The sequence below is a fragment of the Scyliorhinus torazame genome, chromosome 16, assembly GCF_047496885.1.
Source record: "Scyliorhinus torazame isolate Kashiwa2021f chromosome 16, sScyTor2.1, whole genome shotgun sequence".
In the NCBI taxonomy this organism is placed as follows: Eukaryota; Metazoa; Chordata; class Chondrichthyes; order Carcharhiniformes; family Scyliorhinidae; genus Scyliorhinus; species Scyliorhinus torazame.
Genome location: NC_092722.1, coordinates 49054129 through 49082009, shown reverse-complemented (window position 1 = coordinate 49082009; position 27881 = coordinate 49054129). Strand labels below are relative to the sequence as shown.

General features: G+C 49.9%; 1 protein-coding gene across 4 annotated transcripts in view; it reads right to left on the bottom strand.

Annotated features, from left to right (window-relative positions):
* Positions 1 to 27881, bottom strand: part of disp3 (dispatched RND transporter family member 3) — an 876012-nt gene that overhangs the window by 417306 nt on the left and 430825 nt on the right. For all 4 annotated transcript variants that reach the window (XM_072478461.1, XM_072478460.1, XM_072478462.1 and 1 more), the window contains one exon: positions 6349 to 7422. In XM_072478461.1, coding sequence (XP_072334562.1) covers positions 6349 to 7303 — 955 coding nt within the window. In that variant the 5' untranslated portion in view covers positions 7304 to 7422. The remainder of the gene's footprint in view (positions 1 to 6348; positions 7423 to 27881) is intronic.

The following is a 27881-nucleotide window of genomic DNA, read 5'->3' as shown; positions in this document are numbered from 1 at the left end:
GCCGAGTGCAAATTAAATGCCTATATCGCAAAAGTGCCTATACTTCAAAAAATACTTAATTGGCTGTATAGTGGTTTGAGATGTCCGGTGATGTTGAAAATAAATATATAAATGCAAATCTTTCTTTCATCTACGTGCTGGATTTTGAGAACATTATTTGAACATGGAATCATTTTTGACAAGTAGGCTGACCCCCAGCCCCACTCTTCCACCAATTCTTTACACCCCTCGATTGCATCTGTGATATCAGGCCACTTGTGTGGCATTCAATCTCAGATAAGTTATAATTTCCTCTAGTTAAATGGTCAGAAGGCCAAGGCCAATGTCTTTGGTTCCCATCATAAATATGCCTTTACCATCAAGATCACCACCTATTCAAACACTGTCTCAGATTGAACCTAGCTTTTTGCAACCATGGAGTCCTAGCCAACCGATTCAAGCTTTAGAATTGTCTGTTTAGATTGGAAAATTACAATTAAGAAAAGTACATTTTGGAGAGAAGTTAGGTAACACTCATTTCTGCTAAGAGTGGAACGCTCTTTTACAAAAAGCAGGCAATGGCAGCTTAATGAATTAATCATTTTAAGCCTAAGATTGGTCTATGTTTGCGAGAGAAGGATATAAAAGGCTATGGAGTCAAGGCAGGTTGATGGAAGTAAAATACAGATCAGCCATGATCTCACTGAAAGGTAGAACAAGGCATTAATGATTTGCAATTCAGAGATCCAGACTAATGATCTGGGGACACAGGTTCAAATCCCGGAATAAAAATCTGGAATATAAAGCTAGTCTCAGTAATGGTGACTAGGAAACTATTGTTGATTGTTGTAAAAACCCATCTCGATCACTGATGTCTTTTAGGAAAGGACATCTTCCATCCTTGCCTGGTTGAGCATGGCCTATATGCGACTCCAGATCCACAGCAATGTGGTTGACTCTTAATTATCCTCTGAAATGGCCAAGACCCACAGTTCATGGGCAAATAATACTGGCCTTGCCAATGTAATCCATGGTCATGATTTAACGGGTAAAAATAGAGACCCGTTTTGGCGCGCTTAACTCGGTGTTTATTGGCACCTGCAGCACCGAGAAGGACACCGCTATCAAACTGGACACTGCTCCTTTTTGGTCGTGGCGCGGAATGGCCTGCCAAAGCCGCATTTACCTTAATTTCCTGCACTGACCAGCTCAGCTCGTCAGTGCAGGAAGAGATTGGAGGGGCCATTTTTAAATGCCGCCTCGATCTCTCAACCCACCAACCATGGCCTCCAAATCCATCCAACGCCCCAACCTACCTGTTAGAGAATCCATGACCCCCTCACCACACCGCATAAGGGCATGGCACCCCAGGCCCAATTCCCCGGCATGGGCAACCTGGCACCCGGGCATCTTGGCACTGCCAGTCAACCACCCGGGGGCCTCCGATGGCCAGGAAGACTCCCCTTCCCCAACCACAGATGCCATTATGTCTGGCCCATGTTTGTGTGGACGAGTATTAAATGGCGAGGTCCCCCGGGCCTTTGGACAATCAGGCGGCAACATATTTAAGTGAGCCTAATTGCTCACTGAAATATGTAAATCTGGATCACGCCCAATGAGGGCGAGATCCAGATTATGACATCTCACAAGATCTCATTAGATCTCGCGAGGCGCTCCGCCCATCGCAAATCTCACAAGAGGCCTCTCGTGTCACAGGTTGGGCCCAAGGAGGCCTTTCGATCGGGCACCACACCCCATTGAACAATTTTAAAAAATGTTCGTGGATCTGATGGCATACTTCTGTTTCTATCATCATTAGCAAAAAGAATACCCATTTCTATCTCTTAACGTCACTCTCAAAAAATTCCAGCTGATCTCCTTTTATTGGCCTCAATAGACTATTAATGAGCTTGATTAGTTACCCATTCCATTAATCCATCTCTGCAAAAATGCCCCAAGAGGGTTTTAAAAGGCAATCGTTGGTGAAATTGAATGCAAATAATGTAGTTCAAGGCTTTTCGGCTTCTAGGCAGTCACACAGGCTTGAAAAAGATAAAGGGCAATGAAACTGACTGTGAAAAAAGCACTTCGAAGGTTTCCACCACATTAGAGGAAAGACCTTTACCTTCGTCTCACAGATGTTTCATTTTATTTATTTATTTTAAAAAATAAATTAGAGTACCCAATTCATTTTTTCCAATTGAGGGGCAATTTAGCGTGGCCAATCCACCTACTCTGCACATCTTTTTTCCATGCAAACACGGGGAGAATGTGCAAACTCAACACAGACAGTGACCCAGAGCCAGGATTGAACCTGGGACCTCGGCGTCATGAGGCAGTAATGCTCACCACTGAGCCACGTGCTGCCCGATGTTTCATTTTATAATGCTGAGAGAGTTTAAAGGCTGTAGATCGGAACACTTTCACTTTATTCTCACACATAGAACATGCAGTGCAGAAGGAGGCCATTTGGCCCATCGAGTCTGCATCGACCCACTTAAGCCCTCACTTTCAACCTATCCCCGTAACCCAATAACCCCTCCTAACCTTTTTGGACACTGTCAATTTAGCATGGCCAATCCATCTTTAATGTTGACATGCTGGAGACAGTCTAAAGGATTTAAAGGCTGCAGATGGGAAGACCAGCCAAATGACTCCCATCCCACAAAAGATCCCAGACCTGAGCCCCTCCAGCCCAGCCCAAGGCCTCTGACCCCATCTCTCCTGAAGCACTTCCCTCAGAACCCCTTGACCCGCAAACCTCCCTCCCCCCCAGAGTTCAAGGCCAGGTTGGCACTGCCAAGGGTCTGAAAAGGGGGACTAAGGGAGGGAGGTACTGGGGGCAAGGGGTTTTGGGGGGCCTTGCCAGTGATTGGGGGGTGCGGGGTGGTAACAGTATTCTGAGATCGGGATGCCCTTTGAAAATGGTGCCCTGATCTCTGAGGAGCAGGACCTGTCAGTGGGTTTCGGCCCTGCCCCTATTAGGTCCAACGTAAAGCCCAATCCTGTGAAAAGAAAATTCTAGATGCCATTCCAGCATTGCTTTTAGCGCCAGCGGAAATCACCCTGTTTTTGCGCTGACATTTAGTGGGGAAACAGGAGAATCGTGCCCTAAATGTTACATGCACTCATTCCTTTCTATCTGTGTTACCTCCTTCACCACTATGATGTTCCACCTGCCACGTCCTTCCATTCTCAGACTTCTTGTGTATGTCTCCTTCCCCTCAGCTCAGCATTGACAGCCATCCCTTTAACTGCCTGTGCTTCATTCTCCAAAATTCTGATTAAAGACAACAAAACTTACATTTGGTCACAAACTAAATCTTATAATTTACTCTGTTCGAAGCTCTTGACATAAATAAAACCATTTCGCTTGCATCGTTCAAAGTGGGCTTTGAAAACAAAAATACAATCTTGGTACAAATGCCAAGAAATTGTCGTAGATACTCATTTAAATATTTCTGCATGAGTTCTGGAGCATTAATTATCCCAGAGCACGATACATATGCCGCTATTCCAGTATGCTAGCCGAAGCTGATGAAACTGAAGTAACAGTAATTAGATATAAAACATGCTCAAGAACCAACATTTTAGATTTTGCATATTCATGCAGCAGAGAAATTGTAAAGTGAATGGAATGGTAGCTCAGAAAAATGAATTTGCCATAGTTGGTACAAATGTGTTATTTGGAACAAGTGATCACTCAATTCCCAGCATGACCAATGCCTCTGGGGCAGTTTAATTAAAAATAACAGGAGCTGGCGGAAAGTCTTGTTTTTCCCTGCAAGTGTAGAAATTAATGGGATTTGTTACAGGCTGTTGTTTCATATAAAATCGTTTATAATAACAACATAATTCAGTATGTTATGGTAGCTAAAGGTAGTCTGTTTTAACTGATCAAGTATAAGCTCAAATTCAAAATTTTATTGCTCATGGTCCCTTGGGTCAAATGAAAAGTTGGTTAGATTTCATTTTCAAACAAACTTCTCATTTTCTAAATATAGTAGGGTAAAATGGAGATATATTTTGACTCACAGAATGATGCAGCACAGAAGGATGCCAATTAATTCATTAAGCCTGTGCAGCTCTTTGAAAGAGCCAACCATTCTACTAAAGAAAACCTATAAATTTATAAAATAAACTAGCTCCAATCCCTTGCCTTTTCTCCACAGCCCTGAAACATTTTCCACTTCAAGAATTTATTCAGTGCTCTTTTGAAAGAGATTATTGAATATGCTTCCATATCCCCTATACACATTGGGCAGAATTCTCTGAAAATTGGGCTATGTACCCACGCCGAGGGAAAGCCGACGCCAACGACTCCGGCGTCAAAAGCCCCCCAAGGTGAGGAATTCTCACCTTTCTAGGAGGCTAGGTTGCCGCCGGACTTGTACCCGCTGCTCCAGCCGGTGCCAAAGGGCCGGTGCGAGTTCGAGCATGCGCGGAACGGCCGACGTGATCTCGTGCATGCGCAGACCGGCCGGCGTATTTCCGCACGTGCGTGGGCATTCTCTTCTTCCCGCTGGCCCCCGGGCAATATGGCGGAGCCCTGCAAGGGCCCGGCGCGGAGGAAGGAAGTCCCCCCATGGAACCAGCCCGCCCGCAGATCGGTAGGCCCCGATCGCGGGCCAGGCCACAGTGAAGGCCACCGAGGGGGCCTCCCCCCCCCCCCCCCTCCCCCGGGGTCGGATCCCCCCTCATAGAACCGCCCCCGCACACTCACCTGCCAGGTCCCGCCGTGTGTGAGGTGAGTAATTCACGCCGGCGGGACTGGCCAAAACTGGACGGCTGCTCGGCCCATCGGGGCCAGGAGAATCGCCAGGGGGGTCGCTGTCAATGGCCCCCAACGGAATCCCGCCGCCGCCTGAAAAACGGCGCCAGAGAATAGGGCAGCCGGCGTCGGGGCGGGATTCGCGCCTCCCCCCGGGATTCTCCGACCCGGCGGGGGGTTGGAGAATCCCGGCCATTGTATTCCAGATTATAGTAAATTCTGAGTAACAAAACAAATTTTCGTGTTACCTCTGGTTCTTTTGCAGATGAGTTTAAAACTGTGTCCTCCTGTTACCTTACTGTCACCAATGAAAACAATTTCTCCTCATTTACTCTATAAAAATCCTTCATGATTTTCAACACCTCCATTAAATTTCCCTTTAACCTCCTCTGCTCGAAAAATAAACAGCTAATGGGCAGCTCCACATAACTGGAGTCCCTCATTTCTGGTACTATTCTAGTTAATCCTCTCTGCAACTTCTCTAAGGCCTTAACATCTTCCTAAAGCGAGACACCCAGAATTGACTATAATTCACCAGCTGGGGCCTAACCTATGTAAGGTTTAGCATAACTTATGTGCTTTTGTATTCTATAACCGGAATTTTACGGGTTCTCATGGAGGGATCGTCAGGTTCCGCTGATGGCAAACCCCTGCCATGGATTTCCCAGCAGGAAGGGGTGCATTAAATGGGAAACCCCATTGGCAATGGTGGGGTGCGTGGAAAATCCTGCCTACTGTTTTTATTTATGAAATCAAGGATCCTACAAGCCTTAACAGCCTTCTGAACTTGCCTTGCTACCTTCAAGGATTTCTGTACACACATCTGTTCTTGCATCCCTTTTAAAGTTGCACTATTCAGTTTATATTGCTTGCAAGGAGACATTAGTTTTTCTTAACTACTGGTCAATACTTCTGCCTGACCAAGCTGCGAAATCATTTGGAAAAGAAGAACAATTTTTGGCCATGATATAAAACCCTGTATTTAGTTGGGAAAGCCAACATTATGTTACACTAGTTGCACCCTCTAGTTCTCTGAGCAATTGCTCTTTACAAATTTTAAAATTGGAAGTGAATCCAATTTTCACCCTCAATAAACAACAGAATGAATCAGTTCAGATTCGCCCTGAAACTTGCTGCAAACGCTTACGAAGGTAGCTGCTGCATCATTCATTTATGATCACCTTTAGCAATCACTCTTCAATGTTCTGCTCCACATATATTAGAAATTCATCTATTTTCCCTTGTTTTGAGCATCCTGCTATATTGTTTTCGGTGCCTTCTTTTTACATTCTTCTACTCAGCATTCATTCTTTAAAAAGTTGTAACTTGACTAATTGGTTAGTGGCCATTAATTCTTATTAATGGGAAATTGCTTTCCTTCGGATTGCTTCCTTCAACTGCTGACCAAACATGATGGAAGGCAAGATGTCTCTATGATTAATACCTATACATTGCTTTAGAATCATTGACAGAATGGGACACATAATGGTTCGGAAGCATTATGATGTAAAATCAAACCATACATCAACAAAACTCAAGTCCGGTCTCAATTCTTACAATTTTTCTCACTTATTGACCAAGATTAAATGAGAACTTACCATGAATATCTGCCAATTTTTGCCCCATCCCATCATAGTAAATCCTTCCACCTTGTGCTGTCGGGAAAAAATATGTCATGAGAGAACTGGGAGGTGAGCAATAGGAATATGAACCAAGTGGCATGTCTTTGAGGACTTCATGAGGCTTCCAGCAAAACTCTCGAAACCTAGGATGATCCATGATTTTTTTTTCAATGTCATGAATCGTCAACAAACGCTCTTCCGTGAAAATATTCCTTTCATCATCACCTCTTGCCAGAAATACAAGCTCCATCCTCCACAGTGCATGTGTCTGAGTATCCCCATTAATGTAGGTGTTTGGATAGTTCTTGTGTGGCATGGCCCTTGCTTGCTGCACTTTATATCCATCATAGCTTTTCTTGATCACAGGGTGCGAGAATAAGTCTCTTTTCTGCAGTTGAATTCCATCAGGACGTTGGGCTTTACTTGATCTGTAAATAGCTTTGGAAAAGGAGGTATCGCTAACCTGCGAAGCATTATTGTGCAGTTTTTGCAACTCTTCAATGATGAGTTTCTCCAAGGTTGCAGATGTGTACTCAGCCAAATCACGCCTGTTCCTCCCCCAAGACCCAAACTGTGATTTTAAAGCAAGGGTCAATGCATCAAAGCGCTGCGAGGACACATGGTTACGTATCTCAAAGGCGTTGTAGGATATATCTATGTCGAGAGCAGAACAATGCATAAGCATAACAACAGTCAGAATTGTTGGGATTGTGCAACCTATTATTAATATTAAGGCAGTGCAATATGGGTTTGTAAATATCCATCCAACTACTCCCCAAAAGCCTTTAACATTCAAGTCATAGAATAATCTTTTGAAGCTACAGTGGCATTTCTTGCACAGGCTTTGAGCTCTATAAGAGTTAACCAACACATCGTCCTCTTCTTCCTCCAACCATAGATGCTGCACCAAAGGATCATCATCACTTTCCATTTTAGTTTCTGCCCTGATGAAAGGTGGGTTTGGTTGTTGGAAGAGAAGGTTCTTAAGATAAACTGTAAATTTGTCGCTAAAGTCTCCTTTTTCTTCTGAATGGCTACCACGTGAACAGCCTATAATAGAAAATACAATTCAATAATGTTTATGATTGTAAATGGTGGTACATAGTCACTTTAAATATTTAAAGAGGTACGGGATATCATTTAGACACACTGAATAAAAATTAAACTTTCAGTAATCAATCCCAAGTTCGGCCTCTACTGATTTTTGGTTCCTCAACTTCTTTATTTTTAATTTTTATAAATTTAGAGTACCCAACTTATTTTTTCCAATTAAGGGCAATTCAGCATGGCCAATCCACCTACCCTGCACATCTTTGGATTTTGGGGGCGAAACCCACGCAAACACGGGGAAAATGTGCAAATTCCACACGGACAGAGCCGGGATCGAACCTGGGACCTTGGCGCTGTGAGGCAGCAGTGCTAACCACTGCGCCACCGTGCTGCCCCCTCAACTTCTTTATGACAATGCTCTGCTGTCAGGTTGAAAAATAGGCAAGTTGAATATTTTGAACACAGACTTTTCAGGGGTGATGGTTCAGATCAATTGGGCAAGGGCAGCAACAAAATGAGTCAACGGGGCGATTTTCAGCCCGAGATCGCCATCAGAGAAAACAGTGATGTGGACGGAAAATCCAGAGGAAATCGGGAAACGCAATTTTTCCCCACCTTCGCTAGCGACGTTCTGAGGTTCATGCCCACAAAGGGCGAGAGCCTCATTTAAATGCATTATCTTAATATTAAAGGACCCCCCACCACAGGTTTTCCCCTCACTAAACATTCATAACTCGCCAATGTGCTGTTATGTCGGCCAGATTTGCAACAGCTTTTTAAAAACAAGGATCAGTCAAGGTGATCCCTCCAAGGGTGCAATGGTAAGTGTAGTCCTTGGGGGAAAGAGAAATGACCGTGCAGTGCCCAGGCACTGTCCCCGGCATAGGTTGGCACTGTCAGGCACCTCCGATTGGCGGGGAGCCCCCAATACCTCTGTGGGTGGGGGGGGGGGGAAATTAACACTTTTCTGATCGGGCCACCCTTTAAAGATGCAGCTGCAATCTCTGTGGAGCCGATTGCCAGCTCTGTCAGGTCCTGTTCCACCAAAGTGATGGTGTAAACCACGTCCACCAATTTCCTTTCTTCAAAGAGCTCAAGATTTGGAGTGAAAACTAGTCTGTGCAACTGGAAAGCTACACACCAGTTTCCAGTCTGAGCCCAACACTTTGAAAAATTATGGTAAGATTCCGCCCATAAGCTCTAGATGATTCTAGCATTGCTTGATTGTCAACCAGCATCTGTTCTAACCTGACTCTAGCTCCGCAAAACATCCACCACAACTACACAAAACAATGAAACTCTGATTCATACAGCCAAGAAGGCCCATTTATGGTCATCATTCCTTTTCACAGAATCTTTACAGTGTAGAAGGAGGTCATTCAGCAGAAGGAGGAGCTGGATTAGCACACTGGGCTAAATAACTGGCTTTTAAAGCAGACCAAGACAGGCCAGCAGCACGGTTCAATTCCCGTACCAGCCTCCCCGAACAGGCGCCAGAGTGTGGCGACTAGGGGGTTTTCACAGTAACTTCATTGAAGCCTACTTGTGACAATAAGCGATTTTCATTTCATTTTTCATTTAATTTCATTCATGACTGCACTGGCTGTCCGAAAGAACATTCTACCTAGTCCCACTCCCCTGCCTTATCCCTGTAACCTTGCGCATTCTTCCTTTTCAGATAACTGTCCAATTCCCTTTTTAACACCTTGATCGAACCTACCTCCACCACCCTCTCAGGGAGTTCATTCCAGACTCCAACCACCCTCTGGGTGAAAAAAAAAATCCTCATATCACTTTTACTCCTTTTGCTAATTATTTTGAATCTGTGCCCTCTAGTTCTTGATGTTGTCGAGTGGGAACAGTTTCCCACTATTTACCATGTCCATTCCCTCAAGATCTTGAACACCTCCAACAAGTCCCCTCTCAGCCTTCTTCTTTCCAGTCCTAACATCTCCAATCTATAAAATATTGGATTTCTCTGATCTGCAATTCTTGAATAGCCAAGGAGAGTAGCTTCTATGTGGAATAATCTCCTGTAAAATTACAGACATACTATTGTTTCCACCATACAGACCAGGTGCATCGCAAATAGGTCTGCGTTTTGTGATATTTAGTCAGGCATCAGTCCAGGTCCTTGCTGTGTTCTAATTGAACCAATTTCAGTAACGGTTCTGTTGAGGAGGACTCAATTGCTTTCCATGTTTTTGTGCTAGGGTAGAAAGAGCAAAAGTAATCTCGGGTTTCTGCTCTCCACTCTAACTCAATGATGTTGTTGGAAAGTGTCAGCACATGGCAATTAAATTGGACAGAACCGTTAATCCATATATGTGGTGATGTGCATCAATGTAAATACATGTAAGCTAGCTAGACACTAGCGAGAGCACCAGAAACATCACACACACACACACTCAACCAATAGATCAGTTAGATAGGACACGCCCAATGGACATTCACGATACACACAGAGGTGACACGACCACAAGAGGGCATTACATCAACCCATATATAAAGGACACCACACACATGATCTGCCTCTTTCCAGTGGAGAGAGTCAGTGAGTAGAGACACAGGGTTGATTCAATATTACACCCACCACGTGGATTGCAGCAACAGGTTAGTCAGTCTGGGTAGCTATAGTAGGATTAGCAGTAGTGTCGAACCCGAGTAATAGAAGTGTAAATAGTTTAATAAATGTGTGAAGTTATCTCCACGTCTGAACCTTCCTTTGTCAAGTGCACCACAAGGAAGCCGCTTATGTTACACCGAGAACATAACAAACCAATATATATTCGGATGAAGGACCTGCCCCTATACTTTAATTCTTTCAGATGCTGTAGAATCTGCTGTGTTACGTCCAACATTTTCAGTTTTTTAAACATGCTATAAACTCTTATTAAATATGAAAAAAGGAAACACAGTTTTGATTGTTCTTCAGGCTCTCAGAAAAATAAATCTTCAATTCATTCCCTCATAGGCTAAGAATGAGGGTGACAGTTTCACAGTGATGGTTGTTTACTTAATTGAACAAACCTTTAACTTAAACTTGCTTAATGCTGGAAATGGTTGGCAATAAGGTCATTATTTCAGGACTTGTTTGGCTGCTTGTCATGGAGGTGGGAAGGCTGAATTGGGAAATTTTGTCCAGCGGCAAGCCCGAGGCGGCAACATAGCCAGGCGGATGGCCAGCAGGCTAGAACGTCCACCTGTTTACTGGTCATTTGCCCAATTTTAGTTGGATGTCAGGCCCTTAAACCCTCATCTCTCTAGCCCCTGCCCAACTCAATGCACCCTTTTATCCCTCATGCCCCCTGATATCCCCCATACCCCTTCCATGTCCATGTATCCCCCATAGCCACTCACCCAGTAACCACTGTGAGAAAATCTCTAGATGTTTTTGAAATGGATATTTAAAAATATATAAGTGTTGAATAGACTAATCTGAAACAAATCATTCTGATTCTCCCTCCATGTACCCGAACAGGCGCCTGCATGTGGCGACTAGGGGCTTTTCACAGTAACTTAATTGCAGTGTTAATGTAGGCCTACTTGTGACAATAAAGGTTATTATTATTAAAACATAATAATAATTTACCAACAGTGGGGGAGGAGGGTGGAGGCGGGGGGGGGGGGGGGGGGGGAAGTATCTGTCTTCCTGCATTCAAGGATATTTGGATATGCACCCCAAGGTCCCTCTGGTCCTCTGTACTTCCATTCATTGTGTATTCCCTTGTCTTGTGTAAATATTCTTACAACACCAAGTTAAAGTCCAACAGATTTGTTTGGAATCACTAGCTTTCAGAGCGCAGCTCCTTCATCACGTTAGGTCCAAAAGCTAATGATTCCAAACAAACCTGTTGGACTTTAAATTGGTATTGTAAGACTTCTTACTGTGCTCACCCCAGTCCATCTCCGGAACCTCCACATCTTGTGTAAATATAACCACCCAAATTATGTCTGAGTCAGGCAGACCTGTGTGTCATTTAAAAATCGCAGACAGGACACAATTCTTGGATTCCAGACCCCAATTCACATTCCTGGCTATTTTGGCGGCGTGGGATAAGGTTGTTGTATGCAGCCAGCACTTCCACCCTTGAATGCTCCCCAAGTCAGTTTCCCTGAATCTTGGGTCAGGTCTCCTCGGCGACATTGTTGCGAGCTGACTGGGGTTAGCTGAGCAAGTGCAGTTTAAGTAGCTGCTCGACCTTGTTAGCGGGGGCTGCCGAGCGTGGTGCTGGCAAAATCAGTTGGCGAACCTTCATTTCTGGCGAGAAGCCCGTGAGGCCTCATTAAGTGGACCAATTAACGTTGAATAGTGTTGCCGGCCTCGCTGGGCTGAGCGCCGGGAATCTCGTGGTAATTACCGCTCGCTACAACACTTAGAAATCATTCCGGAGAATCACGCCTAAGGTAAGGGGCAGGAGATGTAGAGGGAATTTGAGGAAAATCATTTTCACCTGGAGGGTGGCGGGAGTTTGTAATTCAGTCCCTGTAAGGGAGGTAGAGGGGGATCCCTCACAATATTGAAGAAACATTCAGGTGAGCACTTGAAATGACATAGTATACAAGGCTACGGACCAAGTGCCGAAAATTGGATTGGAATAGATAGGTGCTTGATGGCCCGCACAGGCACGATGTGACAAAGGGCCTCTTTCTATGCTGTAAAACTCTGACTCTATGACACTACCATGGCACGTGTCTGTGGTGCATTCAGTACTTAACACCATTGTAGCCATTTTGATGGACAATTTGATAAATAAAATGTGCTTCATAGAATGAACTAATCACTGCTCCAACAGGATTCTAAGGAAACAGTGTAAGATCTTGTTGTTCTTTATCTTGCCCCGCTGTGCATTATCTTTTTTTAAAAATATGTTTTATTGAAATTTTTTTCCCAAACAACAATTTTTCCCCTCTTACAAAGCAAACGCAACAATAACAATACAGAAATTTTTAACAATACACAAGTAACAAAACCTCTTTATCTTTGACCTAAACTAAACTAAACACCCCCCCTCCCCCCTCCCCCCTCCCCCCCCCCCTTCCCCCTGGGTTGCTGCTGCTGGTCATCTGTCTTCCCTCTGACGTTCCCCTAGGTAGTCGAGAAATGGCTGCCACCGCCTGGTGAACCCTTGGGCCGATCCTCTCAGGGCAAACTTTATCTGCTCCAGTTTAATGAACCCCGCCATATCATTTACCCAGGCCTCCAGTCCGGGGGGTTTCGCCTCCTTCCACATGAGTAGGATCCTGCGCCGGGCTACTAGGGACGCAAAGGCCACAACGTCGGCCTCTTTCGCCTCCTGCACTCCCGCAACTCCAAATAGAGCTAACCCCCAGCCTGGTTTGACCCGGGCCTTCACCACCCGCGAAATCACTCCCGTCACTCCCTTCCAATACCCTTCCAGTGCCGGGCACGCCCAAAACATATGTGCGTGGTTTGCCGGGCTCCCGCCACACCTCCCACATTTGTCCTCCACTCCAAAGAACCTGCTCAATCTTGCTCCCGTTATGTGTGCTCTATGTAGCACCTTAAATTGAATCAGGCTAAGCCTGGCGCATGAGGAAGAGGAATTTACCCTGCTTAGGGCATCAGCCCACATACCCTCCTCTATCTCCTCCCCTAGTTCTTCTTCCCACTTTCCTTTTAGTTCGCCCACCGACTCCTCCCCCTCTTCCCTCAGCTCTCGGTAAATCTCTGACACCTTGCCCTCTCCGACCCACACCCCTGAAAGCACCCTGTCCTGTATCCCCTGTGTCGGGAGCAACGGAAATTCCCTCACCTGTTGTCTAGTAAACGCCCTCACCTGCATATATCTCAAGAAATTTCCCCTGGGCAACTTATACTTTTCCTCCAATGCTCCCAAGCTCGCAAAAGTCCCATCTATAAATAAATCTCCCACCCTCCTAATTCCCAACTGGTACCAGCTCTGAAATCCTCCATCCATTCTTCCTGGGGCGAACCTATGGTTGTTCCTGATTGGGGACCCCACCAGGGCTCCCCGCACCCCTCTCTGTCGCCTCCACTGTCCCCAGATATTCAATGTTGCCGCCACCACCGGGTTCGTGGTAAACCTTTTAGGTGAGATCGGTAGCGGCGCCGTCACCAGCGCCTCTAAACTCGTCCCTTTACAGGACTTTCTCTCCAGTCTTTTCCACGCCGCTCCCTCACCCTCCATCATCCATTTACGTATCATTGCCACATTGGCGGCTGGGTCAGACACGTATAACAATAGGTCATCTGCGTATAACGAGACTCGGTGTTCTTCTCCCCCTCTAATCACCCCTCTCCATTTCCTGGAGTCTCTCAACGCCATGGCCAGAGGTTCAATTGCCAACGCGAACAACAATGGAGACAGCGGGCATCCCTGTCTTGTTCCCCTATATAGTCGGAAATACTCCGATCTATGTCGACCTGTAACTACGCTTGCCGTTGGAGCCCCATAAAGAAGTCTAACCCAGCTAATAAACCCGTTCCCAAACCTCCTTAACCCTTCCCATAAATACTCCCACTCCACCCTATCAAATGCCTTCTCTGCGTCCATTGCCGCCACTATCTCTGCCTCCCCCTCCACTGGGGGCATCATTATCACCCGTAATAGTCGTCGCACGTTAACATTCAGTTGTCTCCCTTTTACGAACCCTGTCTGGTCTTCGTGCACCACCCCCGGGACACAGTCCTCTATCCTCGATGCCAGTACCTTTGCCAACAATTTGGCGTCCACGTTCAATAATGAAATGGGTCTATAGGACCCGCACTGCAACGGATCTTTATCCCTCTTCAAAATTAACAATATCGTCGCCTCCGACATCGTCGGGGGTAAAGTCCCCCCTTTCCTGGCCTCATTGAACGTCCTCACCATCAACGGGGCCAACAAGTCCACATATTTTCTGTAATATTCCACCGGGAACCCGTCTGGTCCCGGGGCCTTTCCTGCTTCCCAGTCCCTTAATAACCTCGTCCACCCCAATCAGTGCCCCCAGGCCTACCACCCCCCGCTCCTCCACTTTCGGGAACCTCAATTGGTCCAGGAACTGCTGCATCCCCTCCTCTCCCTCTGGGGGTTGAGACCTATACAGTTCCTCATAGAAGGTCTTGAACACCTCATTTATCTTTCCTGCCCTTCGCACCGTGTCTCCCCTTTCGTCTCTAATTCCTCCTATCTCCCTCGCTGCTGCCGTCTTTCGCAATTGATGAGCCAACAGGCGACTAGCCTTTTCCCCATATTCATACCCCCTCCCCTGTGCCTTCCTCCACAGTACCTCTGCCTTTCTGGTGGTCAGAAGGTCAAATTCCGTCTGGAGTCGTCTCCTCTCTCTGTACAATTCCTCCTCCGGGGTCTCTGCAAATTCCCTATCCACCCTTAAAATCTCCCCCAGTAATCTTTCCCTTTCCTTGGCCTCTGTTTTCCTTTTGAGGGCCCCAATGGAGATCAGCTCTCCTCTGACCACCGCTTTTAGTGCTTCCCATACCACTCCCACAGGGACCTCGCCGTCGTCATTGACCTCCAGGTATCTCTCAATACACCCCGCACTCTTGCACACACTCCCTCATCCGCCATCAGTCCCACATCTAATCGCCAGAGTGTTCTCTGCTCCCTTTCCTCTCCTAATTCCAGGTCCACCCAATGTGGGGCATGATCCGAAACCGCTATGGCTGAGTATTCAGCTTCTTCCACCCTAGAGATCAACGACCTTCTCAAAACAAAAAAATCTATCCGGGAGTACACTTTATGGACATGGGAGAAGAAGGAAAACTCCCTAGCCCTAGGTCTAAGAAATCGCCATGGATCCACTCCCCCCATTTGGTCCATAAACCCCTTAAGTACCTTGGCCGCTGCCGGCCTTCTTCCGGTCCTTGAGCTGGATCTATCTAGCCCCGGGTCCAGCACCGTATTAAAGTCCCCTCCTAAAATCAAGTTTCCTACCTCCAGGTCCGGTATACGCCCCAGCATCCGTCTCATAAATCCCGCATCGTCCCAGTTTGGGGCATACACATTAACCAACACGACCTCCATTCCCTCCAGCCTGCCACTCACCATTACATATCTACCTCCTCTATCTGCTACGATGTTCTTTGCTTCAAATGCTACCCGTTTCCCCACCAAAATGGCCACCCCTCTATTCTTTGCGTCCAGTCCTGAGTGGAACACCTGTCCCACCCATCCTTTCCTTAACCTAACTTGGTCTGCCACCTTTAGGTGAGTCTCTTGGAGCATAACCACGTCTGCCCTTAGTCCTTTCAAATGCGCGAGCACTCGGGCCCTTTTTATCGGTCCGTTCAGGCCTCTCACGTTCCACGTGATCAGCCTCACTAGGGGGCTACCTGCCCCCCTCCCGTGTCGACTAGCCATTACCTTCTCTAGGCCAGTCCCATATCCCGCCTCCGCGCTCCCGCTCGCTCCCCCAGCGTCGCACACCATCCCCGCCCACCTACTCTTTAGCCATTTCCTTTTGGATTTCCGCAGCAGCAACCCAGTTGTCCCCCCCCCCCCCACCCCCCGCTAGATCTCTTTCTAGCATGATTGCTCCCCCCATATTACTTCCGTAAGTCAGCTGACTTCAACTGACCCCGGCTACTCCTGCTCACTCCTCGACCCCCCCGTGTGGGGAACTCCCATCCGCCTTGCGCCTGTCTTCCCGCCTTATTCTTTCTGGCGCGGGAACATCCCTTTACCTGACCCGCCTCTTATGGCGCAGCTCCCTTTCCCCTCCCCCTCCCCCATTCTCCAACTATGTCCCGTCTTTCCCCCCTCACCGGCGCCCACATTTCCCCAATGTCTCCCCCCTTCCCAATTTACTTCTCAATTAACTTCAACCATAACATTAACAATAACATTTCCTGCAGCATCAGTCCCTCAGTTCCGATCCAATTTCTCTTCTTTGATGAAGGTCCATGCTTCCTCCGTCGTCTCGAAATAATGGTGTCTCTCCTGATACGTGACCCATAGTCTTGCCGGCTGCAGCATCCCGAACTTCACCTTCCTTTTATGCAACACCTCTTTGGCTCGGTTGAGCTCGCCCTCCTTCTCGCCACCTCCGCACTCCAATCCTGGTATACCCGTACCACTGCATTCTCCCATCTGCTACTCCGCACCTTTTTAGCCCATCTCAGGACCTCTTCTCTATCCTTAAGGCGGTAAAATCGCACGATTATCGCCCTGGGTGGTTCTCCCGCTTTTGGTCTTCTCGCCGGAATCCGATTTGCCCACTCCACCTCCAAGGGGCCTGTAGGGGCCTCAGCACCCATCAGTGAGCTCAGCATCGTACTTGCGTACGCTCCACAGTCCACTCCTTCCACACCCTCAGGGAGACCCAGTATCCGAAGGTTCTTCCTTCGCGCTCCATTTTCTAGGGCCTCGATCCTTTCAGTACACTTTTTATGAAGTGCCTCGTGCGTCTGTGTCTTAACCGCCAGGCCCAGGATCTCGTCCTCAATATCTGTCACCTTCTGCTCCACCACGCGGAGCTCTGTCTCCTGGGTCTTTAGTGTTTCCTTGAGCCCCTCAATTGCCTGTAGCAACGGGGTCAGCACCTCCCTCTTCAGCAGCTCCACGCACCGTCTCACAATTTCATCCTGCTCAGGCCCCCATGTCGCCTGCGCTTTCTTCGCCGCCATCTTGTACTTCTCTCTTTCTGACCCTTTGGTCGACGATTCCTCGCGCTGCAGCCGCTGCCACCGTTTTTTTCCTCCTTCGTTTGCGGGGGACTCCCTTCTCACACACCCCACACCGGGTTTCGTCGTCGAAAAATTCCCCGTTGGGGCTCTTAAAAGAGCCCGAAGGTCCGTCGGAGCTGGAGCCGCCGAAACGTGCGGCTAGCTAGGCATCACCGCAACCGGAAGTCTCTTCAGTGGCCTTGATGAGATCTTTTCACAGTTGTTCCCTCTGCTGCTAGAATTCACCTTTGATACAGGCCCTCAGGTCAGCTTGCAGCTTTAAGCTTGCCCTTCCCCCGCCTGCATGCTGGAAGAGGCCCTGTTTATCCTGCAGTTGCAGCCAAATCTTTTACTGTTTCTGCCGTGTCTGGCACCCAAGAGACATACCCTTCCTGGGGGACACCGTCGGGGGAATATTGCAGCCTTCTTCCCACACCGGGAAATGTCAAACAAATGCCGTGGGGGCCCTGCAAAAGAGCCCAAAAGTCCGTTCCAAGCAGGAGCTACCGAATATGCGACCTAGCTCTGCATAGCCGCACCCGGAAGCCCCGCTGTGCATTATCGAACATGAAGGCCACCGACCGTTAGTCAGTGAGGAGAGTGCATCTCCTGCCGGCCAGGTAATGCCTCCAATGCCGCACAGCTTCTACTATGGCCTGGGCCTCCTTTTCAACTGAAGAATGGCAGATTTCTGAAGCGTGGAGGGTGCGTGAGAAGAAGACCAAGCGGGTCAGCCCGCTTGGTTGAGGGTGGCCGCCAGAGCTACGTCGGATGCGTCGCTCTCGACTTAGAAGGGGAGGGACTCGTCGATTGCGTGCATCGTGGCCTTTGCGATGCCCGCTTTGATGCGGCTGAAGGTCGGCCGGGCCTGTCGACAGGGAAAAAAACGTGGATTGGATTAGCGGACGGGCCTTGTCTGCATAGTTGGGGACCCACTGGGCATAAGAGAAAATTCCCAGGCAGCGTTTCAGGGCCTTGGATCAGTGAGGGAGGGGGAACTCCATGAGGGGGTGCTTGCGTTCAGGGTCTGGGCCTATAACTCCATCATGCACTACGTAGCCGAGGATGGCTAGACGGTCGGTGCTGAACACGCATTTATCCTTGTTATATGTGAGATTAAGGATTTTTGTGGTATGGAGGAATTTTCGGAGGTTGGTGTCGTGGTCCTGCTGGTCGTGGCCGCAGATGGTGACATTATCGAGGTACGGAAACGTGGCCCGCAAACCGTACCGGTCAACCATTCGGTCCATCTCTCATTGGAAGATCGAGACTCCATTAGTGACACCGAAGGGACCCTTAGGAAGTGGTAGAGCCGCCCATCTGCTTCGAAAGCAGTGTATTTGCGGTCGCTAGGGCAGATGGGGAGCTGGTGGTAGGGGGACTTTAGATCCACTGTGGAAAAGACCTTGTATTGTGCGATCCTGTTGACCAGATCGGATATGCGGGGGAAAGGGTATGCGTCAAGCTGCGTATACCTGTTGAAGGTCTGGCTATAATCAAGGACCATCCTATGCTTCTCCCCGGTCTTTACAACCACTACCTGAGCTATCCAGGGACTGCTGCTAGCCTCCATGACACCTTCTCTCAGTAATCGCTGGACCTCCGACCTAATAAAGGTCCGATCCTGGTCACTGTACCATATGCTCCTGGTGGCGACGGGTTTGCAATCCGGGGTGAGGTTCGCAAACAGGGAAGGCAGATCGACCTGGAGGGTCGCGAGGCTGCAGACAGTTAGCGGGGGTATAGGGCCGCCAAATTTAAAGGTTAAGCTTTGGAGGTTGCATTGAAAAACTAACCCTAGGAGTGTGGCAGCGCAGAGGTGGGGAAGGACGTAGAGCCGGTAATTTTTAAACCCCCTTCCCTGGACCCTGAGGTTCGCTATGCAGAACCCCTTCATCTCCACTGAATGAGACCTGGAGGCCAGGGAGATTTTCTGGTTAACTGGGTGAATGGGGAGAGAACAGCACCTTTGTGTTGGGGTGTATGAAGCTCTCCGTGCTCCCAGAGTCGATCAATCAGGATGTTTCATGCACATTGATGAGCACGGTCATCGTTGCAGTCGAGAGCGTTCGGGGCCGAGACTGGTCCAGGGTCACCGAGGTTAGTCGTGGCAGAGGTTGGATGTTCTCCTTGGGCGGTGTGTGGTCATCCGAGTCGGGGTCCTGAGAGGCCAGCCAAGATGCCGGCACCCACTGGTCGCATATGGCTGGGGATGCACAAGATGGCGGCGCCCATCCATAACACATCTTGTCCGAGAGACAAGATGGCGGCGCCCGGAGGCCACACGTGGCCCTGAAGGAGGAAGATGGCGGCGCCCGCTGGCCGCACGTGGCCCGTAGAGAGGGTTGTGGTGGCGGTCCCGATTCGCCTCCGGAGACCGCAGCGACCACCCGGGCCTGGCATACCGCCACGAAGTGGCCCTTGTTGCCGCATCCTTTGTAGAGGGATGAGCGGGCCGGGCAGCGCTGTCGGGGGTGCTTGGCTTGCCTGCAAAAATAGCACTGGGGCCCCTCGGGGTTGCCTAGCAGTCTCGCAGCACAAGCTTGTGGGGGGATGGGGGATGCATCGGAGTCGGTCGCGGGGGGGTTCCACGCTGCCCAAGAGTCTGTCGCGCGGTCGGGGACGTAGGCGCGGGCATTTCGGGAGGCCACATCCAGGGAGCTAGCAAGGGCCAGTGCCTCCTAGAGGCCGAGTGCCTCTTTCTCCAGAAATCGCTGGCGGATCTGGGTGGACAGCATACCTGCAACAAATGCATCCCGGATCAAAAGTTGTGTGTGGTCGCTGGCCGAAATTTGCGGGCAGTTACAGTTCCTCCCCAATACCAGGAACGCACAGTAGAACTCCTCCAGCGATTCCCCAGGGAGCCAGGGATTTGTCGCCTCGTCGCTAGTAGATGCCGGGCGTAGACCTGGTTTACAGGGCGAATATAGTGTCCTTTCAGCAGATTCATTGCAGCCTCGAAATCGTCCGCGTCCTCGATGAATGTGTAGATCTCTGGGCTCACCCTCGAGTGCAGAACTTGCATTTTCTGGTCCTCCGTGGGTGTAATTGGGGCCGTCCTGAGATATCCATTGAAACACGCCAGCCAGTGCTTGAAGGTAGCCGCTGAGTTTGCCACGTGGGGGCTGAGTTGCAGACACTCCGGCTTGATTCGGAGCTCCATTCTTTAAAATCTAGTGTGATAAATTGATGCTCGATCAATAACTCCAGAAGTGAGATTGGAGACAATTGAAGGCTTTATTACACTAGATGTTTCCCCAGCAGCGCAGGTACAGAAGGCTGGTGCTGGGGAGACATGGGCTTTTATACTCCGCCTTACTGGGCGGAACCAGCAGGCTGTGGTAGTACCAGGTATTGCGGTACCTAAGAGGTGGATGACCATTGGTTAGACCCAGGAGTCTACCATTGGCTGTTTCATAGAATTTACAGTGCAGAAGGAGGCATTCGGCCCATCGAGTCTGCACCGGCTCTTGGAAAGAGCACCCTACCCAAGGTCCACACCTCCACCCTATCCCCATAACCCAGTAACCCCACCCAACACGAAGGGCAATTTTGGCCACTAAGGGCAATTTATCTTGGCCAATCCACTTAACCTGCACATCTTTGGACTGTGGGAGGAAACCGGAGCACCCGGAGAAAACCCACGCACACACGGGGAGGATGTGCAGACTCCGCACAGACAGTGACCCAAGCCGGAATCGAACCTGAGACCCTGGAGCTGTGAAGCAATTGTGCTATCCACAATGCTACCGTGCTGTCTGTTGTGCATAGCTCCGCCCTGAGAGGCGGAGTATAAGAACTGGTGCCGTCCCAGCAGCCTTCACTTTCTGTATCGAAGCTGCTGGGGAGAGTTCTAGCAGATTAAAGCCTTCAGTTATGAATCACTTCGTCTTGAGAGTAATTGATTGCACATCACAGGCAGGCTTAACCAATGAAAACAGTACCTCCTACACCAATGGTCTTACAGCATTACAGGGTACCATAATACCTCTAATACTGACTACCACAGACTGCTGTTAAGTTCTGTCATTAAATCGTGAACCTGCTAGAAAAACATAGCATGGTGGCAGTGACGTAGTAGTACGACCATGATTGGGAGAGGGCCACATGGAGACCATTTAAAATAATATATATATTTTTATTAAGGCTTTTTAACAACACAATTTTTTCCCCTTACAAACAATAACCCCCCCCCGTAACAAAATAACGCAAATTCTCCCTGAGCAAGATATGTACATGGCAAGATGGTATATTTACATAGCTTTATACACTGGCTCTTGGCCGCACGTTCCATTTCTCCCCACCCTTCATGCCATCTCCCGCTCGTCCATCCCCTCAAACAGTCTCTCGTCCCCCCCCCCCCCCCCCCCCCCCACCCGCCCCCACCAGGGTTGCTGCTGCTGACCGAACTTCCTCTAACGCTCCACGAGGTATTCTAGGAACGGTTGCCACCGCCTGTAAAACCCCTGTGCAGACCCTCTCAAAGCAAACTTAATTCTCTCCAATTTTATGAACCCCCGCCATGTCGTTTATCCAGGCCTCCAGGCTAGGGGGCTTTGCCTCCTTCCACAATAGCAAGACCCTTCGCCGGGCTACTAGGGACGCAAAGGCCAGAATGCCGGCCTCTTTCGCCTCCTGCACTCCCGGCTCATCCACTACTCCAAATATTGCTAGTCCCCAGCTTGGCTTGACCCGGACTTTCACCACCTGGGATATTACTCCCGCCACACCTCTCCAGAACCCCTCCAATGCCGGGTATGACCAAAACATATGGACATGGTTCGCCGGGCTCCCTGAACATCTTTCACATCTATCCTCTACCCCAAAGAACCTACTCAGCCTCGCCCTCATCAAATGCGCTCTGTGAACCACCTTAAATTGTATCAGACTGAGCCTGGCACACGAGGAGGAGGAATTAACCCTACCTAGGGCATCAGCCCATAACCCGTCCTCAATCTCCTCCCCCAGCTCCTCCTCCCATTTACCTTTCAGTTCTTCTACTAGCGCTTCCCCCTCTTCTTTCATCTCTTGGTATATTTCCGACACCTTGCCCTCCCCAACCCATACCCCCGAGATCACCCTATCTTGAACTTCTTGTGCCGGGAGCAACGGAAATTCCCTCACCTGTTGCCTCACAAAGGCCCTCACCTGCATATATCTAAATGCGTTTCCCGGGGGTAACTCAAATGTCTCCTCCAGTGCCCCTAGGCTCGCAAATGTCCCGTCAATGAACAGATCCCCCATTCTTCCAATCCCCGCCCGATGCCAGCCCCGGAACCCCCCGTCCATCTTCCCCGGGACAAACCGGTGGTTACCCCTAATCGGGGACCACACCGATGCTCCCATTGCACCCCTGTGCCTTCTCCACTGGCCCCAGATCCTTAGCGTTGCCGCCACCACCGGGCTTGTGGTGTGTTTTGTCGGCGAGAGCGGCAGCGGTGCCGTTACCAACGCCCCCAGGCTCGTTCTTTTACAGGACGCCATCTCCATCCTCTTCCATGCTGCCCCCTCTCCCTCCATGACCCACTTGCGGATCATCGCCACGTTTGCTGCCCAGTAGTAACTCTCTAGGTTTGGCAAAGCCAACCCTCCTCGGTCCCTGTTGCGTTCCAAGAACCCTCTTCTAACCCTCGGTGTCTTATTTGCCCACACATACCCCATAATACTCCTACCTGCTTTCTTGAAAAAGCCCTTGGTGATCACGATGGGGAGGCACTGAAACACGAACAAAAACCTCGGGAGGACCACCATTTTGAGCGACTGCACTCTACCCGCCAGCGAGAGCGGGAGCATGTCCCATCTTTTAAAATCCTCCTCCATTTGCTCCACCAACCTCGTCAAATTCAGTTTATGTAGGGCCCCCCAACTTCTGGCCACCTGTATCCCCAGATACTGAAAACTGCTCTCCGCCCTCCTCAGCGGTAGGTCACCTATCCCTCTTTCTTGGTCCCCTGCCTGTAACACAAAAAGCTCACTCTTCCCTACATTAAGCTTGTAGCCCGAGAACTCCCCAAACTCCTTCAGAGTCTGCATGACCTCCACCATCCCCTCCATTGGGTCCGCTACGTATAGCAGCAGTTCATCCGCGTATAGCGATACCCGATGCTCCTCTCCCCCGTGGACTATCCCCCTCCATTTCTTGGACTCCCTAAGTGATATGGCCAAGGGTTCGATTGCCAGTGCAAACAACAGGGGGGACAGGGGGCACCCCTGCCTCGTCCCTCGGTAAAGCCGAAAGTACTCCGACTTCCGCCGGTTCATCACTACACTCGCCACCGGGGCGCTATAAAGGAGCTTAACCCATCTGATAAACCCTCCCCCGAACCCAAACCTTCGCAATACCTCCCAGAGGTACTCCCACTCTACTCGGTCAAAGGCTTTTTCCGCGTCCATAGCTGCCACTATCTCTGCTTCTCCCTCCTCCGATGTCATCATTATCACGTTCAAGAGCCGCCGCACATTGGTATTTAACTGCCTGCCCTTTACAAATCCCGTCTGGTCCTCATGAATCACCCCCGGGACACAGTCCTCAATCCTCATGGCCAGCACTTTTGCCAATAACTTAGCATCCACATTGAGGAGCGATATCGGCCTGTACGATCCACATTGCAGTGGATCCTTGTCTCGCTTAAGAATCAAGGACATTGTCGCCTCCGACATTGCCTGGGGCAGGGTTTCCTCCTCTTTTGCCTCGTTAAAGGTCCTCACTAGCAGCGGGGCCAGCAGGTCCACATATTTTCTATAGAACTCCACCGGGAACCCGTCCAGCCCCGGGGCCTTCCCCGCCTGCATGCTCCCCAAACTCTTGCTCAACTCCTCCAACCCAATTGGTGCTCCCAAACCAACCGCCTCCTGCTCCTCCACCGTCGGAAACCCCAGCTGGTCCAGAAATCGCCTCATCCCCCCTTCCCCCCCTGGGGGCTGGGACCTGTACAGCTCTTCATAGATCAGTTCTCCCCTGACCACCGCCTTCAACGCCTCCCATACCACCCCCACTCGCACCTCCCCGTTGTCGTTGACCTCCAAGTACCTTTCAATGCACCCTCTCACCTTCCCACACACCACCTCATCAGCCAGCAGTCCCACGTCCAACCGCCACGGCGGGCGTTGGTCCCTCTCCTCTCCCAGCCCCATTTCCACCCAGTGCTGGGCATGGTCCGAAACGGCTATGGCCGAATACTCCGTCCCCTCCACTCTCGGAATAAGCGCCCTACCCAGAACAAAGAAATCTATCCGGGAGTAAACCTTATGTACGTGGGAGAAAAAAGAAAATTCCCTGGCCTGCGGTCTTGCAAACCTCCATGGGTCCACTCCCCCCACCTGATCCATAAAACCCCTGAGCACCTTGGCCGCCTCCGGCCTCCTGCCCGTCCTTGATCTGGAGCGGTCCAGTGCTGGGTCCAGCACTGTATTAAAGTACCCTCCCATTATCAGTCCTCCTACCTCCAGGTCCGGAATGCGCCCCAACATGCGCTTCATAAATCCAGCATCATCCCAGTTCGGGGCATATACATTTACCAACACCACCCTCGTCCCTTGCAGCCTACCACTCACCATCACATATCTCCCTCCATTATCCGCTACGATAGTCTTGGCCTCAAATGGCACATGCTTTCCCACCAGAATTGCCACCCCTCTATTTTTCGTGTCTAATCCCGAGTGAAATACCTGTCCTACCCATCCCTTTCTTAACCTGACCTGGTCCGCCACCTTCAGGTGTGTCTCTTGGAGCATTGCCACGTCTGCCTTCAGTCCCTTCAAGTGCGCGAACACTCGTTCCACGTTATCAGCCGGATTGGAGGGACTCTCACCCCCCCCCCCCCCCCCCCCCCCCCGTCCTAGCCATCACCTTTTCTGGGCCAGTCCCTTGTCCGCGCCTCCCTCACTCTCCAGTCCCCCAGCCGGGGGACCCCCGTCCCAGCCACCTCTTCTGTGTCCCGTTCTCTTTCGGCCAGTGCAGCAGCAACCCTTTCCCCCCCACCCCCCTTCCCCCCTCCCTCCCCACCCCCCTTCCCCTCCCCCCCCCGCTAGATCCCCGTCTAGCTTTTTTGCTCCCCCATATCTCTCCCGTAAGTCATCTGACCCCTGCTGACCCCGGCTTCTCCCGCCATCCCTTTGACACCCCCGTGTGGGAATCTCCCAATCAATATACATTCCTTCGTTCCCCTTCCCGCCTTTCTAGCCGCGCGCGGGAAAGAAAACCCCGCGCTTTCCAAAGCCTGCCCCGCCCCCCATGGCGCAGCTCCTGTCGTGGCCTTGTCTCCCTCCCCCAGCCCATATAACATTTCCTGTGCGTGTTCGACCCCCTATGTACAACAACCATCATACTTCAACCCTCAAACACCCCCCTCCCACACAAACCCTTATTAGAGTCCAGCTTTTCAGTTAGTATAAAGGTCCACGCCTCTTCGGGCGTTTCGAAGTAGTGGTGTTGGCCATTATGTGTAACCCACAGTCGCGCTGGCTGCAACATTCCAAATTTCACTCCTTTCCGATGCAGCACCGCTTTGGCCCGGTTGAAACCGGCTCTCCGCTTAGCGACTTCCGCGCTCCAATCCGGGTATATTCTGATCTCTGCATTGTCCCACTTGCTGCTCCGTTCCCTCTTGGCCCATTTCAGGACCCTCTCTCTGTCTGTAAACCGGTGAAATCTCACCACCATCCCCTTGGCGACTCATTTGCCTTTGGCTTCCTCGCAAGCACTCGGTGCGCCCCATCCAGCTCCAGCAATCCCGGGGGGGCCTCCACACCCATCAGCGTCCCGATCATTGTACCCGCGTATGCCGCGGCATCGGCCCCCTCCACTCCTTCTGGGAGTCCCAGGATCCTCAAATTGTTTCTCCTCGACCTATTCTCCAGGTCTTCGAGTCTTCCCGCCCACGTCTTGTGCAGCGCCTCGTGCCGCTCCACTTTCTCCGCCAGGCCCACGAGCTCATCGTCGTTCACGCTCACTTTTTCCTGGATCTCCTGGATCTTCACCTCTTGGGCTTTCTGGGTTATTCCAAGCCCTTCAATTATCGGCAGCATAGGCACCACCATCTCCTTGCACATCTCCTCAAAACAGCGCTTGATGAACTCCTTCATCTCTTCTTTGTCCGTTGGCGCCGCCATTTTGCTTTTTTCCCCCTTCTTCTCTCGCTGCTCCAGGGCCGCTTTTTTTGCCGTTTCGCTGCGGGTCCGGTCCATGCAGGTTGGTAGGGGACCTTTCTTCTTCCTTCCCCACGGGTTGATTTTCAAAAAAATGCCGTTGGGGCTCCGTTATCGGGCCCGAAAGTCCGTTTTCGCGGGAGCTTCCGAATCGCGCGGTGATGCGGCCCGGAAGTCCATGGAGACCATTTCAACTTACAAATTGTGTTTAGTGACTTAGCTGTTGGAACCTTCAATGGATCAGATCAACAATTGTTTTGATTCTTTAACAATGCTCAGTAGATTATTTTGGCACTCTGGAAGTCTCTAATGTGATATTCCTCTTTTGTGTCAGTGCGATCTCTGGTAACTACAAGAATCTTGTCCACAAATTGAATGTGCTCTGGCCCAGGCAGATGAGTATATATGAACATATGAAATAGGAGCAGAAATTGTCCTCTGCCATTCAATAAAATCATGGCCGGTTTGTTTGTGTTTTGAATTCCACATTTCCATCTACTCCAAAAGACAGTGTTGGCAATGCAAATCCCTTTTAAGAATAAACCACGGGCAGGATTCTCCGCTTCAGAGACAATGGGTGGGATTTAACTAAATGGGAACAAAGTCCCATAGCAAGCCATTTTGCTGCGTGTTTCCTGGAACTCGCAGCGCCGAGAAACACAACGGTATAAAACGGCACTCGCATTAGATAGGGGACCTCAGCGGGGAACGCGTGGCTGAGGCCACACATCACACCGTTTTGTGCACTGAGGAGCTCCGCTCGCCGGAACTTCTCAGTGTAGCGAGAGATCGGGACTCCATTTTTAAATGGCCCCGATCTCCTGAGCCCCCGAAGCAAGCCCCAACCCCCGGAAGCCCCAACGCACTATGGGAGAGTCCCCACCCACCCCCCCCCCCCCCAGCAACACCCGCGCAGGGCACACCCCACCAGATCACGTGGCGCGCCACTGCCGGCAGCGTGTTTCTCCTTTCCCGCAGCCGGCCAGTGGGGTTTCCCACTGTGGCCAACCCATGCCGTCGGGAAACCCGTGGGCTTGGGTGCGCTGCCAGCGAAGTGGAGGATCCCGCCAACGGAGAATCCCACCGAAGAACTTTTCATTGTGTAGCTGAAACTGGGCTTAATCACAAAGATTGCAAATAATTCTGGGTCAAATCAAATTAGTCAGGGTTTGAATTTTAGTTCCCTACAGGCCACAATTTTAAGACAAGAATTATGACCTCTACCAGAATGAATTTACTGGTGCGAGTCAACCACTGCCTTGTGCCCAACGTGCTGGGTAAATAGTGGGAAAGGTCAAAATTGAAATTCGCGGCAGGCGCGAACCAGTTTGCAATTCACCTGGCTCGCTCCCAATGGCCAGTTTTGGATCACGCCCAAATGGTGAGCATACCATTAACTCTCATTTCTGCATCCTTGTTGTTAACGTACTTTTTTGCCATCCTTGGGCAAATGAGTTGATATTTAATCATTTGCTGTTCTACATTTAGGACTGTATGAATCATTCTAATTCATCATATTGTTCACATTTCTTCCTCAAGTACTCTTTTTTACCTTATGAAATGCTGTTTATTTGTAACCAGGTCTGATAAAGGGTCCACACATAAAATGTTAACTTGTCTAATCTCTCCATAGACCCCTGCCAAGCTGCTGAATGATTCT